The following is a 16672-nucleotide window of genomic DNA, read 5'->3' as shown; positions in this document are numbered from 1 at the left end:
ACAGGGAAGCCTGGTTTGCTTCAATCCATGATCATAAAGAGTCGGTGACGACTGAGTGACTGCACAACAACAAATACTGTATTTTCAACTAATTAGATAGCATTTACATTATAATAGGTATGATAAGTTGGAGAAGGCAATGGCACGCCACTCCAGTACCCTTGCCTGGAAAATCCCATGGACAGAGGAGCCTGGTAGGCTGCAGTCCATGGGGTCGCTAGGAGTCGGACACGACTGAGTGACTTCACTTTCACTTTCCACTTTCATGCACTGGAGAAGGAAATGGCAACCCACTCCAATGTTCTTGCCTGGAGAATCCCAGGGATGGCGGAGCCTGGTGGGCTGCCGTCTATGGGGTCACACAGAGTCGGACACGACTGAAGCGACTTAGTAGTAGTAGTAGGTATGATAAGTAATCTAGAGGCAATTTCAAGTATACAGGAGAATTCGTGTAGTTTATATGCAAATACTATGCCATTTTTATAAAAGACTTGAGCATCTATGGATTTTGGTATCCGAGGGGTATCTGAAAACAGTCTCCTGCAGATAACAATGAATGACTGTACCAAGAAGTTCAGATTATGCTTCAGAACTCATCTGGGATATATGAAATCTAGAGAGAGATCAGAAAATAAAATACGACACTGGTATCTTTACTGTTTTCTTCAAAGATTCTGTGAATAGAAGCTGCTCCCTCCCTCTCACACGAGGGAGGGCTGAGCCTCTCCCTGCCTCAAGTCAGAATTTTGTCAAGTCACATCATGTCTTTGTTTTCATCTCTTGGTTCAGAAAACACACACACACTCACACTCACTCACCTGTAGGGGTTAGAGTTGGGGGTGATCAACTCAATGATATGTACTTCCTTATCCTGGGGCTGGCTGGACATCACACACCCTTCTGCAGCTTTGGGCTGAAGGTACTCAGCAAGATAATTGAGGGAGAGAAAATTCTTCCCTATGTTGCACGTGGGAGGGAACACTTGATCTGAAAGTAAAAAAAGAAAGAAAGAAAGAAACACACACAATGAGCTATGTGGTAACCAGACTCAAAGGAGAGAAGGTAAGAGGGACCCTGGGCAAGTGCAGGACACAGGGAACCTCAAGCTTCTGCCCTCAAGTGCTTCCTCTGTGGTCATCAGTGGGCTCCTTCTGACCAACTCCAGTGGCCTCTTCTAGTCTAAATCCTCTCCCTTCCTGTTTTCTTTGATTCTGCTTTGTCCTCACCCATTTCCTCTGATCTGTCTTTCAGTCTTTCACGGGCTCTTCCTCTGCTCATCCTTTAAACATCTGTGGTCCTCAATCTTCAGTGCACATCAGAAGCCACCTGTTTGGACTCCACCCCGGAGAGTCTGACTCAGAAGATCTAGGTGGGACCTAGATGGCTTTCGTTTTGAAAAGCTCCACAGTTAACCCTGATATAAACCAAGGCTAAGAATATCAGTTGCTTCCTCAACTCTTTTTATTTCGTCTTCTTCCTAGATGATCTCAATCACTCCCACAGCTTCAACTTGTACCTAGACCATGGCTCCTGAGCTGCACACCTGCACGGCCATCTGCCTACCAAGCACCCCCCACCTAAAAACCCAACAGCTATGTCACTCAGCATACTCAACACTGAATCCAATGACCTATCCATCCTAGCCCCAAGGATGCTCCTCTTTGGATATTTGCTATTTCAATGAATAGAAGAACCAGAAACCTAATTAATTCTCTGGCCCATGCTGTAGAATTAATCATTCCTTCATATTTCTTCCTCAGAGTCATTTATACTCTAAAGACTGTTAGAGTGAGGGCAGACTTCCACTCTTTCTTATAATCTTGACACAGACAGCGAACGTTTATATGGCACTTAACAGTTTGCAAGGTGCTTTCACAAACATTATCTCATTGTGCTGAGGGCTGTTCATCACCTCTACCAGGGAAAGTGATGCACTTACGAAGAGTTCTAAGATACTCCCCCAAGAGCACATGCTGCTTACACAGCACCATGGCTGATGGGATTTCCATCGAGTGGTTTAAATGTTTAAACAGAACTTGAAACTGCTGGCAGTGTGACAGCTGGGACCGGTGTCAAGGAAGTTCTAGGTGCAGCAAGCTTTTTTCAGAAGGGGTAATTAATCAGAGACCTGGCACTTTAATGAAACAGACTTCTGCCTTTTTCATTTAATGGACAGGATGCCAGGGTTCAAATTCATATGCAAGTCTCACTTAGGAGTGAGGCCTCAGCCCAGGAGTTCCCCAGATTGGGTTGATACTGCCCACCCAACTGTGCAACGCCCCTGTGCTGAAGTCTACAACACACACTGTAGCTTTCTGGCTCCAGGCACCAGGGCATCCCCCAGTGTCACCCCTAGAACAGGGGGACCCAGGGAGTTCACGGGGCCCCTGCTTAAAGGTTCACTTCAAGAAAGTGTTGGCTGTGCATTCTGTATTCTTCCCTAAAGACCCCCTTAAAGAGGCCCAGGCTCTGCTGACTCTGGCTGCTGGAGCAGCACCCCCTCCACATCTGCTAAGGGTTTTGCCAGATGAGCAGATGAGGAATGCACACCCTGCAGCTGTAGCCCTGCCAGCGCCTCCCCCAGATCACAGGACAGAAAGTGATGTCGGGGTGGCAAGGCTGAAACTCCATCAAGCGTCAGAGGATGGAGACATGGGCCAGGGACAGCCCCGTCTGGAACTCAAGAGACAAGGACCCCCTCCTGGGACTCTGGCCTGTATTCCTAGTTCACAGATGAGCCTGGGGTGCATCTGGCACATACACAGTAGGCACGTGGCATAGGTTTTCGGAATTAACAAATACTGGTGTGAGATTTGAGACAAGCAACAAAAAGCTCACCCACACTGTGACCCTCCAAAGCCACCAGGAAAGGTTTAATTGTTTAAAAGTTGCTGCTATTAAGGGCTTAAGTCCCAGATGCCATTGTCACTAAGTTGAGTAAGCTGATCACTTTTTGTTGTGTGTGCATGCATGTATGTGGTTTTTTTTTTTTTTTTTTGCCCCCAAATGACCTTCCGCATGCCTGGCATCAAAACTTATACCAACTGCCAAGCAGAGAGGAAACCACAAAGGGGAATCCCCGGGTAGAAACCTGGCAAGTGTGGGGGAGGGGGGAAGTCACATGCTTATTTGTATTTTAGGAAAGGATTGACAAACCACTGTGAGAGCTAGAATAACATACTCGAAGAACCTGAGGGGTAACGTAAAGACCTCATTTTCCTGCTATGGAAACTGAGGCTCTGGTGGTAGGTAAATCAGAATGTTGCTTGAAGCCTTGCAGATAATAAGCCCAGCTGGGATAAGAACTGAAAGCCCTCAGTTCTTCCACTCTAAGCATATAGGTCAGAGCAGTAGTTCTCAAACTTTACCAAGTAATAGAAGCACCAAGGGCTTCCCAAGTAGTACAGTGGTAAAGAATCTACCTGCAGTGCTGGAGACACAGGAGACGGAGGTTCGATCCCTGGGTCAGGAAGATCCCTTGGAGGAGGAAATGGCAACACTCCAGTGTTTCTCCTGGGAAAATCCCATGGACAGAGGAGCCTGGCAGGCTTCAATCCATAGGGTCGTAAAGAGTCAGACACAACTGAGTGACTGAGCACGCAGAATCACTCTAGAGTGCCTGCTAAAACACAGATGGCTGGACCCTACCATCAGAGTTTTTAAGTCAGTTGGTCTGGGATGGGCCCGAGAACCAGCATTTCTAAAAGCTCCCAGGTGATGAGGATGCTGCTGGGGTGGGGACCACACTTTGTATAGAATAAGAAGAGGCCCATGGCCTAGGATCCCTAACTCAGCTGGGTAGAGACAGGTCAGGTTCTGGGAAACCAGTGGATGAGGTCTGCTCAGCAGAGTCTAATCCATGGTGACAGACAACAGCGCCTCGTGGTCCACCAACCTAGCCAAGGACCCTCACTTCCCCAGCTGCTCCTCTCCATGGTGTGGGCCAGTGATTTACACCTGACTGGTATCTGGAGTCAAGTTTTAGGATCTCTAAAGGTGTTTACAAGAAATTAAAGTTTTTATTGGGCAGGACACAAGGTCCTTAAAGTTCTTCCCTGATCCAGTGTGCAGCCTTGGGGAAATCATGGGACCCTTCACTCTTGTGCACTGAAGCTCATGCCCTCTTAAGAGAACAGAATAGAGCCCAACCTTCTACATGTTACCATAACACATGTTCTTATTCTAACAAATTCCAGGGAGGTAATCAATATCCAGTCAATATGCACTAAAATTCTGCTTCAAAAAGAGACCATGGTCAGGGCCTAGAACCTTTATTAAAAGAGATTTTTTGTTTGTTTTGTCCCAATGGGGCTTGACCTCTATGATTAGCGACCTGAATACCATGAGAGTTTAATAACAAACTTCAAGTTTTTGAAACTTGCTCCCCTTTAAACTCCTCCTCCCTCTATTCAACTAAACAAGCCTTTTCATCTAGGTAACCTACTTTTATGTTTGTTGTTGTTCAGTTGCTAAGCCATGTCTGACTCCTTGTGACTTCATGGACTGCAGCATGCCAGGCTCCTCCTATCTCCTAGAGTTTGCTCAGATTCATGTCTACTGAGTCAGTGATACTATCTAACCATTGTATCCTCTGCTTCTGTATTCTCTTTTTGCCTTCAATCTTCAATCTCACTGGGCTAAGACTTAAAATGCAACATCAGGCAATAAGCATTAGACTCAAAGGTCAGAAAACCTGAGTGTGAGTTCTAGTTTTGTCACTTGCTAATAATAATGTGGATTTGAGCAAGTTAGCTTAACCCTCCATTGACCCCTATGCAAAATGGTCAAAATAATGGTTTCCTCCTAGGATTACTGGCAGGGTTAAATGAGGGTGCATGTAGAAATCCCCTGATACGGCCTCTGCACACAGCACACACTTAACATCAGTGTCCTGAATCTATCAAACATCCCAGATCCGGAAAAGGGCTGGGAACGAGCATTCAATAACTCACTCATGCTTCCACAGAGTCTATGATAGAGGAGACAACTGCTATAGAATTCAGAAGAAAGCAGATGGACCCAGAGGACCTGAAACGCCATTTTCACACAATCACCTGACTGTAACAAGGGCCCGTTCACAAGAGTTGTTATTTCTAGTAACTTATTTGGGAGTTCCAAATATACTCAACTAAAAATAATGATAAAGAAGTTATTTGAGAAATAATATGCTTTCAAAATTGAATCACCAGATATTTATATCCCTCTGCAAGGCAAGAAAATTAAAATAGGCCATTTCTTATCAAGGCTAAACAGCTCCTTTCTCCAATAATTTGTCCTTGTAACAAGCATTCGTATTAAAAATACATTCAAACACTTCCTCTGCTATTGTTCAAAAGTAAACTGATGTCTCGAGGCCATAACACTGACACTGGCTTTAAATGTTTGCAGAATAACAGGTGGGAGGAAGCTCTAACTGCTGACTCACCACGCTAACTCTCCTTGCACTCCATCAGTTAGCCCTTCCTTTCCCACACCTCAGCTTGTCAGCTTCCACTCACCTCTGACTTCTGTGCCTGGGTGTCTTCTAAATTCTACACAACAACTTCCTCCTCTCTCAACCAGGCTACTCCCCACTTCTCCCCCATTACCAGGCCTATCTCCTCAGAAGGAAAAAGGGAAGGAGAGGATGTGGTGGGGAGCGGGCCCCAGCGATCTCTCAGGTCCTGCCAGCTCCAGCAATCTGTAATTCTCTGATTCCTTGCCCTAGCCACCTGGTCTCCGAAAAGAAAACAACTGACTGTCATAAATCAGTCATTAATTGAGACCACATAGAATTTACCTTCCCCCACTTTAATATAAATGTTTCTTGCTATCTTGAGTTCAGTGAATGAAGTGACCGCTCCATATTCCTTTCGGGCCCAATTTAACAGATGTTCGTTTCCATGGGGGAAGCTCCTTTCTTCTGTTTCTGCTGACAAGGAGAAGTTTCTTGATGAAAAATGGACCAGAGAACCTTCAGACACCTAGAAGAAACAGAGTTGCATATTTAATGTGGTGCAGTCCCCTGGAGCTAAATCATTATCAGAAAACGCTCTTGTCAGACAATTAATAAATATCTGTCAATCTAACCCCTTCCTTTTCTTACACAATGGCAACAGCTTTCTTCAGCAGCTCATTCAAGAAATAATCCCAAGCCTACCTTCTTCCAGGTAAGACATAACTGCAAACAACGCAGGACGGCCCTTTGAATTGTTAAAGAACTTTGTGACGAGACCACAGAGTGCTTTGTGAGGAATCATAAGACTTCTCAGCCTATTTTCCAGGTATCTAAATTGAAGGCCACCCTTTCAAATAATGTGTTTCAAGTCAAATAGGAAGCCTTGGTGAGTGTTTTCATGGACTTGTAATGGATCGGTAAAAGTGATCCCAAAGGCTTGACCTCGATGTCCACGTCTTCCACAGCTGCAGCCTCTGCCAACAGTCACCACCACGGGAACACAGCAAGAGTCCCTTTGGTTTACTGGGTTTTGAGCACTGAGATAAAACACGACCAGAGCTGGCTAGTCTTCTACCACTTTACACTGCTTTCCTCGCAGTGAGATGAATGTGTATTACAGTTTATTTTGTAAGACCCCCAAATTCCCATAGATAATGAAGTCAAGAGGCCATTAGACTGATCCTCATAAAATGTCCGGGATGATTTATGCAAGACCCAATATTTGCTTGGATGTATTTAGACCACTGCTGACCTAGCATACCACGGTATATATAATTAACACAGACAAAGGGGGGAAATTATCATCTAGCTGCTACACTATAATTAAATTCATTTGCTGGTGAAAGTACGCATGTCATCTTTATTGTCCAGCAACTGATTTTATCAGTGTCAGGGTGGAACCTCAAAATGTGAGCAGAAAGGCTCATAACCTCCCAAGCCACAGGACTATAAACGTTTTGTACTGAATTTCACATTAACAACAGAACTACCATGTGATCCAGCAATTCCACTTCTGGGTATTTATCCGAAGACAATGAAAACACTAACTTGAAAAGATATATGAACCCTGCAGCATTATTTACAATAGCCAAGATATGGAAACGGCCTAAATGTTCACCAATGAATGAATAAAGATGTGGTATAGATACACGATGGAATATTTTCAGCCATGAAAAAGAATAAAATCTTGCCATTTGCAACAACATGAATGGACCTCAAGGACATTATGCTAAGTGAAATAAGTCAGATGGAGAAAGACAAATGCCAAATGATCTCACTTATATGTGGAATCTAAAAACAAAACAAAAATCCAGATTCACAGATACTAAGAACAGACTGGTGGTTGCCAGAGGTGGGAGATAGGGAATGAGTGAGATGGGTGAAAGGGGTCGAAAGGTACAAACTTTGGGATTTCCCTGGTGGTTCAGTGGTTAAGAGTCTGCCTTGCAGTGCAGGGAACACGGATTCCATCCCTGACTGGGGAACTAAGATCCTACAGGCAGTGGAACAACTAAGCCCGAGTGCCACAACTAAAGAGCCCACGCACTGCAACAAAAGATTCCAATTCCCACAACTAACACCCAATGCAGCCAAATAAATAAAATAATTAAAAAATACATATGTATATAAAAGGCACAAACTTCATGTTATTAAAAAATATGTTATGGGGATTTAATGTATAGCATAGTGACTATGGTTAGTAATATTTATTGCATATATGAAAGTAGCTAAAGACCATAGATATTAAAAGTCTTCACTATAAGATAAAAACTTCTCTACATATGGTGACAGATGTTAACTAGACTTATTGTGATGATCATTTTACAATATATACAAATATTGAAGATTATGTTGAATACCTAAAACTAGTATAATGTTATATGTCAATTATACTTCAATAAAAAATGTTTTCATGTTAACTATCATTAACAACAAGAAGCAAGCAGTTTCTGAAGTGGTTACAGCCAGACTAAAAGCAAGTTGAGGGCAGGGATTATGTTTATGGCTCTACCCTTTCCAGCAGTGTTTTCAACCTCAACACACATACAAAATAGTTGTTGTTGTTGTTGTGTTTAGTCATTCAGTCGTGTCTGGCTGAACATGACTTTGCCACCCCATGGACTATATAGCCTTCCAGGCTCCTCTGTCCATGGGATTTCCCAGGCAAGAATACTGGAGTGGGTTGCCATGTCTTCCTCCAGGGGATCTTCCTGACCCAGGGATAGAACCCTTGTCTCCTGCTTGGCAGGCAGATTCTTTACCACTGAGCCACCTGGGAAGCCCCATATAAAATACTTCTTACCCTTAAATACTGTGCTAGGCATTAATATTTTCTCTTCAACTATATATACTTATTGGAGAAGGAAATGGCAACTCACTCCAGTGTTCTTGCCTGGAGAATCCTAGGGACGGGGGAGCCTGGTGGGCTGCCGTCTATGGGGTCGCACAGAGTCGGACATGACTGAAGTGACTTAGCAGCAGCATATATACTTATACTTTTTAAATGCTAGCAAAGCAGTACTTCACCCCATTGACTCCATCACCGACTCATGCTGTGGTCTCCCTCTTGGCTGAAAACCAGAAGCATCTGAGGAGTTTCTAAATATCCTGAGACCCAGGCCACCACCCCCCAATCAACTAGAATTTGGGAGTGCAAGCCAGGCATCAGCATTTTTTAAAGCTTCCTCGACAATTTCAATGTTCAACCACAGTTGAGAAGCCTGGCCTTAATGGGTACTGAGTGATCCACAGTTTGAAAAGCCCATCATGGGCACCTCACAGCTTCCTCTACACCAGTGGTTCTTACCAGGGGTTATTCTGCCCACCAGGGAACATGCGGCAACATCTGAAAACAGTTTTGATTGTCACAAACAGGAGGGAAGAGCTACTGGAATCTAGTGAATAGAGGCCAGGGACGCTGCTAAACATCCTAAAATGCACAGGATGGCCCCCATGACAAAGAATTATCCTAATTGTCAACAGCACCACAACTGAGAAATCCTGGCCTATGCTTTGGACTGACTGAATGTTACTGCTACTTGAAGAGCTACTGGATTCTCAAATCGGATCTCCAAATTGACAGCTCTTTCTATCCTAAAAACTGGGCCGCTATGTACTTTACAAAGAATAATAAAAACTTTCTGGTTTGTATTGGCTCAGGAAACCCAGAACTAATCACTAAGAAGCTGGGTGTAAACTATGACCACCTATAACAGTGACCACTCATTACACCTACTATGTATCAGGCACTATAGAGCGCTACCAAATGTGGCAATGACACTTGCTACACGTCCCAATGCCAGTTATAAACAAAACCAGTGGGGGAGCATTTAGCTCTGACCTTGTTTTGACATCGCCTGCGTAAGGAAAAGCTCCTGAGCCATCTACCTGCCAACAATAACCATGCCAACGTATTCATAAATCCTCTGAAGCTTAGCTACTCATCAACACTGAACTTCAGACAATGCTTATCTGATTTTCTGACTTAAGCACTGTAGTAAAATCACCTTTTCACTGAAAAGCACTTGCACTAAAAAGTCGCTTTTCTCAAGCCTGTCACCGCAAAAACCCACAGCAGCGCAGAGGCCTTTGTCCCACTGCCAGCACAGTTCTGAATGTTTAGGCAAGCCTCCCTGGATGTTCCGTTCTTTCCTTTTTTCTCATTCATGTTACAACCGTAAAATAAAACACTAGGGCTTTAAATATGTTATGCAGAGAATACATTTCTCCAGAGTGGAAGATGGGATAGATCACCCTGGTGCATTCCAGAGGCAAGAATGTGAGCAGTGTAAATAAGAGAAGAAATGGGGAGCAACCTGGGAATGTATCCTGAAGTCATTAAAAGCAATGCCATCGTGGAGCTGACTCCTCAAGAAGGGGGAGCGCCCTTCACTCACCATCTGCCCCACTCGTCTGGCTTCTCCAGGGCCAGCAGCAGCACAGATCACACACTCAGGGCTGAGGAATTTGGAAAAGGAGTCAACTGCCACTCCTCAGGCGAATTCCAACGAGAAGAAAGCAAAGCTGCCAGGGGCAGTGAAGCGTCCCTGACTGCAGGTCAGTGGAAATTTTCTGCCGCAGCAAGGGGTTAGTCAGCGCTCCTCCTGACCACCCATTCTCTGACTTGACACAGCAGCTCACACACAAAGGCCTCCCCTGAGCCCCACCGAGTTTTACAAGGTATGGTTATTTCCACCTGATCTTCAGGTGATGCAGGCTACTCTGATTTCCACAGAAAGAAACTCAGAGAAGCTAAAGGCCTACCCAAGGTCAGAGAATCAGCACCCAGGCCGGATCAGAACAGGCGACTTCTGACTCCTGGTCACAGCTGGCCCTGCCTGCACCCTTCCAGAAAGGAGACTTCACTGGCTCTCAGAGCAGGAGATGTCCCTTCTTACTTTAGTTGCCTGTAAAATTTGCCTTCCACCCACTTGTCTGAGCTGGGCTTTCCAAACCAAAGAATCCCTTCCTCTTTCTTCCATGAGACAAACCTTCAAATGTTTGTAGATGTCACTCAACCCTGACCACCACTTCACTTCTTGAGGGCAACAGTCCAACTCCCTGGACTCCTCCCCAGACACCACGGTTGTCATATCTTCATCAGCATAGTCTCTGGAATGTGGTGCCTGGGACGAGACCCAGGGTTTGGGGTGTGGTCTGATGAGAGTACTGTGAAGGTTAGCTTCAGGTGTCAGTGTGATTGGGGTACAGGGTACCAGTTATTTGGTCAAACGTTATTATGGGCATTTCTGTGAGGGTGTTTGGATGAGATTAACATTTCTTTTTAATTAATTTACTTTTGGCTGTGCTGGGTCTTCGTTGCTGCGCGTGGACTTCAGCTGCAGCAATCAGGGCTGTTATTTGTTGCGGTGCACAGGCCTCTTGCTACGGTGGCTTCTCCTGTTGCAGAGCACAGGCTCTCGTAGCTGTGGTTCTCAGGCTCAGCAACTGCAGCTCACAGGGCAGGCTCAGTATTCGTGGCACAGGGGCTTAGTTGCCCCAGGGCATATGGAATCTTCCCAAACCAGGGAATCGAATCCATGTTCCCTGCACTGGTAGGAGAATTCCCAACCACCTGACTACCAGGGAAGTCCAGAATTAACACTTAGATCAGTAGACCAACTAAAACAAATTGCCCTTCCCAATGGGTGTGGACCTCACCCAATCAGTTGAAGGCCTAAATGGAGCAAAAGGCTGACCCTTCCCCTGAGTAACAGAGAATTCTCCAGCTGACAGCCTTGGAATTGGGACATCAGCTCTTCTGGGCCTACAGCAGTCTGCTGTCCTTCAGTATCAAACTGAGATGCTGAGTCTGCAGAATTTGTAGCCTCCATAATCACGTGAGCCAATTCTTTACGAAATATCTTTCTATGGACACTGCATGAGGCCCAAGATCACATCAGCTTTTATATCAGCTGAACCCTACTATAATCTCATATCCATTCATTTATGCTTTAAACAAACATCCAACAAATATTTATTGAAAGCCAAGCATTGTTCGAAGTGCTGGGAATATAGTGGAGAAGGCAACAGACAAAATTCCCTGCTTTGTGAAGCTTACAGTCTAGCAAGGAAGTCAGAGGAACAAAATAAACAATTAAAATACATGTAAACAAGTGTGAAGGAATGATATAAATTAAGAGAAGAGAAGAGGGCACTCTACTTTTAAGTGTAAAATCTGACTGAGAAAGTCACTGGGCAGGTCAAGAACTGAAGGAGATGACAGGCAGCCATGGACATCAGGGGAAGGGTGCTGGGGAGGAGACAGCAGCAAGTGCGTACGTCTGGCACAGAAAAGAGACAGCAAGGAGGCTGGCGTGGCTGGAGCACAGGGCTGAGATGGAGATGAGCAGGAGTAAAGTCAGAGAGGCCACAGAGGAGACCAGTAGGTCCGACAGGACCTTACAGACCATTGCAAAGGACTGTGGTGTTTAGTCTGGGTGAGATGGGCCGCCACTGAGGATTCATGAAAACATCTAACAAATCACTCTGGCTGCTGTGGCCAGTCTAGACTGAAGACAGACAAGGAGCAGGAGACTAGTAGTAGACTTCTGGAATAACCCAGGGGAGAAAGTACTGCAATTCACACCAGGGAGGTGGAGATAGGGATAATAGTACCTCAAGTCTCAGGTCTTGATTTTATCAGCTCAAGGCTCTTCTCCTCCTTCCCCTACACCCGTGTATCTTTAATATAAATCAAGGTCTTTAGACTCATTTCAATTCTGTAGAGACCATATAAAAATCTATTCTGTTGATTGTCAAAAATCTCTAAACTTCATGTGTGTGCCATCTCCACACTCGTCTAAATCCCTGAGATGCTGACCCAGACAAGGCTGAGGTCTGTTGACTTGCAGGCACATTCCCACGCTGACCTGAGCACATGGAACAGAACTTGCAGGAGCCCACGCTATTTTCCAGGGCTTCCCCAGTGGTGCAGTGGTAAAGAATCCACCTGTAATGCAGAAGCTGAAGGAGATGTGGGTTTGATCCCTGCATTGGGAACATCCCCTGGAGGATGGCATGGCAACCCACTCCAGTGTTCTTGCCTGGAGAATCCCATGGACAGAGGAGCCTGGTAGGCTACAGTCCATAGGGTCGCAAAGAGTCAAGACACCACTGAAGTGACATAGCGTGCCTGCAGGCTGTTCACCAACTACAAAGTGATCTCATGGAATAGTCCACATCTCGTTTGCAAGGGCGTCATCCTAGGACCCCTTAACAGCTCTCCTGAAATAAAGACATGACCGGCCAGTGCCACTCCTCTTCCAGTCAGCACTCCTGTCCCTGCCTGATCTCCCTAGAGTGCAGTCCTTGCTAGAGTCTGGTTTGGACTAAAGTTTGTGGAAGAAAAGAGATGTAAAGAGAATAGCAAAAAAAAAAAAAAAAAGATAGAGGGGAAAATAGTATGTTTCTACCATGACGAGGGGTTACAATCACTATTACAAGGATAATTATTACATGACTGAATATGGAATTGTTTTTAAAAATGTTAAGAGCAAGCGTTTTACATTTGGATAAAATGGCAGAAACTTTTCAAGGCAATTCATTCCATCCTCCACCTTATTTGCAGGTCCTTGCCCTGCTACCCACCCCACTGCTGGCTCTTACATCTCAACCAACCTCACATCTCAACCATTACAGTAACCTCCTGCTGTGTAAGCTGCCAATCCTATCTCGCTCCACTCCTCATCCACACCATCACCAAGGAGATCTTTCTAAAAAGTAAAACACATGATGATGGAGGATAGCACCTAAGCATCTTAACTGGCACATGATCAGAGAGGGCTTCTGCTCGCCCCACTTCCCGGAACTCCCCCAAGCACCTGCCCTGTGAAATCACTCACAGTGGCACAACACATCATGCTGCTTAAGATCTCCTGGGTCTTTTTACATCCTGCTCCCTACCTGGCTTGCTCATCCCCTACCCCGTGCTCACCTTGTAACTGCTCCTTGTCCTCCACAGGTATCCCTTCTCTGTAAAACCTCTCAGACTCCCTTTCTCTCCTGGAGATGGAGCTGCCCACGGCAGATGGAGCTGCCGTTGGCACACCACGAGCCCAGTCCCTCTCTCACATGAACTGCTACCACTGACCAGCAAACCTGCTGCCATCCTACCTGACAAGCACCACAAGGGCCAAGAAAGCACCTAGCTCATTCTGAATCATCTCCTGGGCCTGGCAAGGTGCTTGGCACAAAGTAGAGACTCAGTAACCACTTGCTGAATGAAAGCTCAATGGTGTTACTTACAGGAAAGGCTAAGCCATAATATCTTTATTCTTATAAACCTTGCTTCCCTCACTGCCCAGGAAATGATCTTTTGCCAGGCTTTAAAACTAGTATTTGATTTTTCACCTACTAACTCCCCTAAAAACCAATTATTAAATCATTTAGTAGTTCCGTGCCTTCCTGCAGAAACCACTGAACTTTTCTCCTGCTTACTAATTAAAACCCAGTCCTCTGACATTCCAACATGACAAACGTTTTCCTGTGGGAACGAACAGAGCCCCAAGCTCTGAGAATCCTGAACCTTAGCAAGTGTCCACTGAAGGGACAAACATGAAGCACCGGACTGTCCAGCAGGCCCCAGGCTTTGAAATGCACTGAACCACCCCCTCTCCTGACTGCTCTTCCCTACTGAAACCATGCGCACCATTTGTATCTTAAATTCTGATTATGCTACCAGACTTTTTTTTGTAAAGAACATTACTCTCTCTGCCAGTGCTGGGAGTTTTATTACAAGAACTTACGGCTAGGCAACAAGAGCCAAGTTTGTTATTTTTTCTGGATCAGATTCAACAACCTTGTCCAAAGAGCAAGAAAAAAAGCAAAAGAGGCAACCAGCCCTTTTGTTTCCACACCTGTGTTTAAGCTTTAACTCTTAAAGTCCTAAGCAGACCCACTGAAGCCTCAAGATGGATCTCTCCAGGCCCAGTGAAGGGAAGCAATGCTGGTTAATGGGTGTGTAGACGTTATTTTCCTGGAACTGGGGCTCCTCATCTTAGCACTTATCTCAGCACATCAGCTGACTCAGAGGCCTGGCGGTTGCCTCACAGTCTCTCTCTGGCCTCCCCCAAGCTGGTGTGATCTCTTCAGTGTGGAGGGAGACAGAATCGTTGCTGAAGATAACGCCATATTTTAAGTCCCCACTTAGTCCTACCTGCCTTCTCCCACCTCATCCATGCTCCCAGATGAAAACGCAGGCTGCGCTTAACTGCCTGGGTGGCAGTTAAGTTTTCTCTGAAGCTTCCACCTTCATGTCTACTCACGTTACCATCTCAATGCGGCTTATATAAAATTACAATCCAACCACCCCGCAGCCCCAACTCTAGCACCCAAACCTGAGTTACATATTCTTATTTCTAGAGTATAATACAGTAAGCTTCTAAACTACCATGTAAATTACTTATATATTATGCCTATAGCCCATCTCCTCCCATTAGTATGTAAGCTCCTTCAGAGGCTGAGATTTTAGACTGCTTTGCTTATAGGAATATCAAAAGCATAGTGTTGGATATAAAAAAGACACTCAATAACTATTTGATGAATGCATGAATCCTGAGGTCCCATTAACTGGCAGCGGCTGCCTAAAGCTCTGTGCTGGTAAGTATTCCGAGGTCATATTTAGGAGCAAGGGAGAGAGGGGAAAGAGTGCCATGGTCAATTTTGCGTCTGCCAGAGGGTCAAGCCCTCCTTGCTCTACGGCTGTTCAGTACAGTAGCCACTAGCCATTGAGAGCCTGAAATGTACGTAATTAATTGATCACTGTCGTAAATGTAAAATACACACCAGATTTTGAAGATATAGTAAAACCAGTGATAAGAAGATGTCTCAGAATTCCCTGGTGGTACAGTGGATAAGAATCTGCCTGCCACAGGTTCCTTTCCTGGTCAGGGAAGATTACACATGCCGAGGAGCAGCTAAGCCTGTAAGCCACTACTACTGACCCCGACTGTCACCAACTACTGAAGCCTGCGTGCCCTAGAGCCTCTGTTCTGCAACTAGAGAGGTCACCACAGTGAGAAGCCCACGCACCATAATGAAGAGGTGCCCTGGCTCGCCACAACTAGAGAAAACTGCAGCAATGAAGACCCAATGCAACACAGCCTAATTAATTAATTTTTTAAAAAAGGAAGACATCCACCTCTTTCAGAAGTGTGATCCTCAAACCAACGTATCACCACAGAAGTATGTTAACATGCAGATTCTGGGGTGGGGTGGGAATGTAGGGTCCAGGAGACTGCTTTATAATCATCTGCCTGCCACCCCATGGTGGCCAGGCATACTTGAGGATCACTGCTTTGGGCCATAGACAAAAACATTATGTAATCTTTGTAAAACATGAATAGGATTGCTTGGAGAACAAGCAAGAATTTTCTCCTGCACACTAGTTTTAAAAAAGCCAAGAGAGATACAGTAAAGCAAGTCGTTTTGGGAGTCATCTTCTTATATGTCAAAAAAGATAGAAATGTGCCCTGTGAAATGAGGAACCATAGCTCCCCAATGATAAAGAAATGCCTGCTGAAATGTCAGAGGAAAATCTGTTTCAAGAATCAATCAATCAATCTTTCTCTGTGTGTCTCACACACACACACACACACACACACACACACACACACACACACCCAATAGCTGGGCTGTGGTCCATTTGGAGCTTGAGTTATCACTTGGGTGAGTGCCTGCTATGCTATTCAGGTTACAGCTCCATGAGGCTGCTCTAACGCACATACCCAACTTCATACATTTACATGACTTTGGCATTGCTGAAAGTTCAGCACTTGCACAATCAGGGTCAGCTCCTCTCCCTCTTCTGACCTGCCTTACACGCAACCTTTACTACTCCTATTCCTTTTGCCAGACACTTGCACCAGCACATCTCTTTCTGGAGATGCCTGCTTAAGAGAACAGAAGAAGTAAAATAAGGAAAACAAATAAAGCAAAGAAAAATACACGGTCATTTCAGAAACACCTACCATGCCAAGAATTTGTTAGTTCAATTCTAGGGGGGAGAAAAAGACTTATGATAAAGTAGGAGAGGCATTTCTCTAGAATTTAGGTTTTTGCATAAGATCTATGCAGATCTGATCTGCCCTAGAACTCATAAGAGTGCCCACACAGAAAGGCACTGAGGAGATGATGCTTTGATGTATTTCATGCACTGAGTCCAGCAAAAACAAACTTACATAAAGTGCTGGAACAGTATTGAAACATTTACCTCCCAAATGAGGACAGAACCCT

The 16672-nt window shown here is 45.0% G+C and overlaps 1 protein-coding gene across 5 annotated transcripts in view; it reads right to left on the bottom strand.

The window, feature by feature from the left end:
* TGFBR3 (transforming growth factor beta receptor 3) overlaps nt 1-16672 on the bottom strand; it is a 209277-nt gene that overhangs the window by 48625 nt on the left and 143980 nt on the right. For all 5 annotated transcript variants that reach the window (XM_005204336.5, XM_024990080.2, XM_005204335.5 and 2 more), the window contains 2 exons: nt 5780-5963; nt 819-987 (listed from right to left, as the gene is read on the bottom strand). In XM_005204336.5, coding sequence (XP_005204393.1) covers nt 819-987; nt 5780-5963 — 353 coding nt within the window. The remainder of the gene's footprint in view (nt 1-818; nt 988-5779; nt 5964-16672) is intronic.

Source organism: Bos taurus, chromosome 3 (assembly GCF_002263795.3).
Source record: "Bos taurus isolate L1 Dominette 01449 registration number 42190680 breed Hereford chromosome 3, ARS-UCD2.0, whole genome shotgun sequence".
In the NCBI taxonomy this organism is placed as follows: Eukaryota; Metazoa; Chordata; class Mammalia; order Artiodactyla; family Bovidae; genus Bos; species Bos taurus.
Note: the sequence above shows the minus strand (reverse complement) of the source record. Positions and strands in the feature narration are given on the sequence as shown.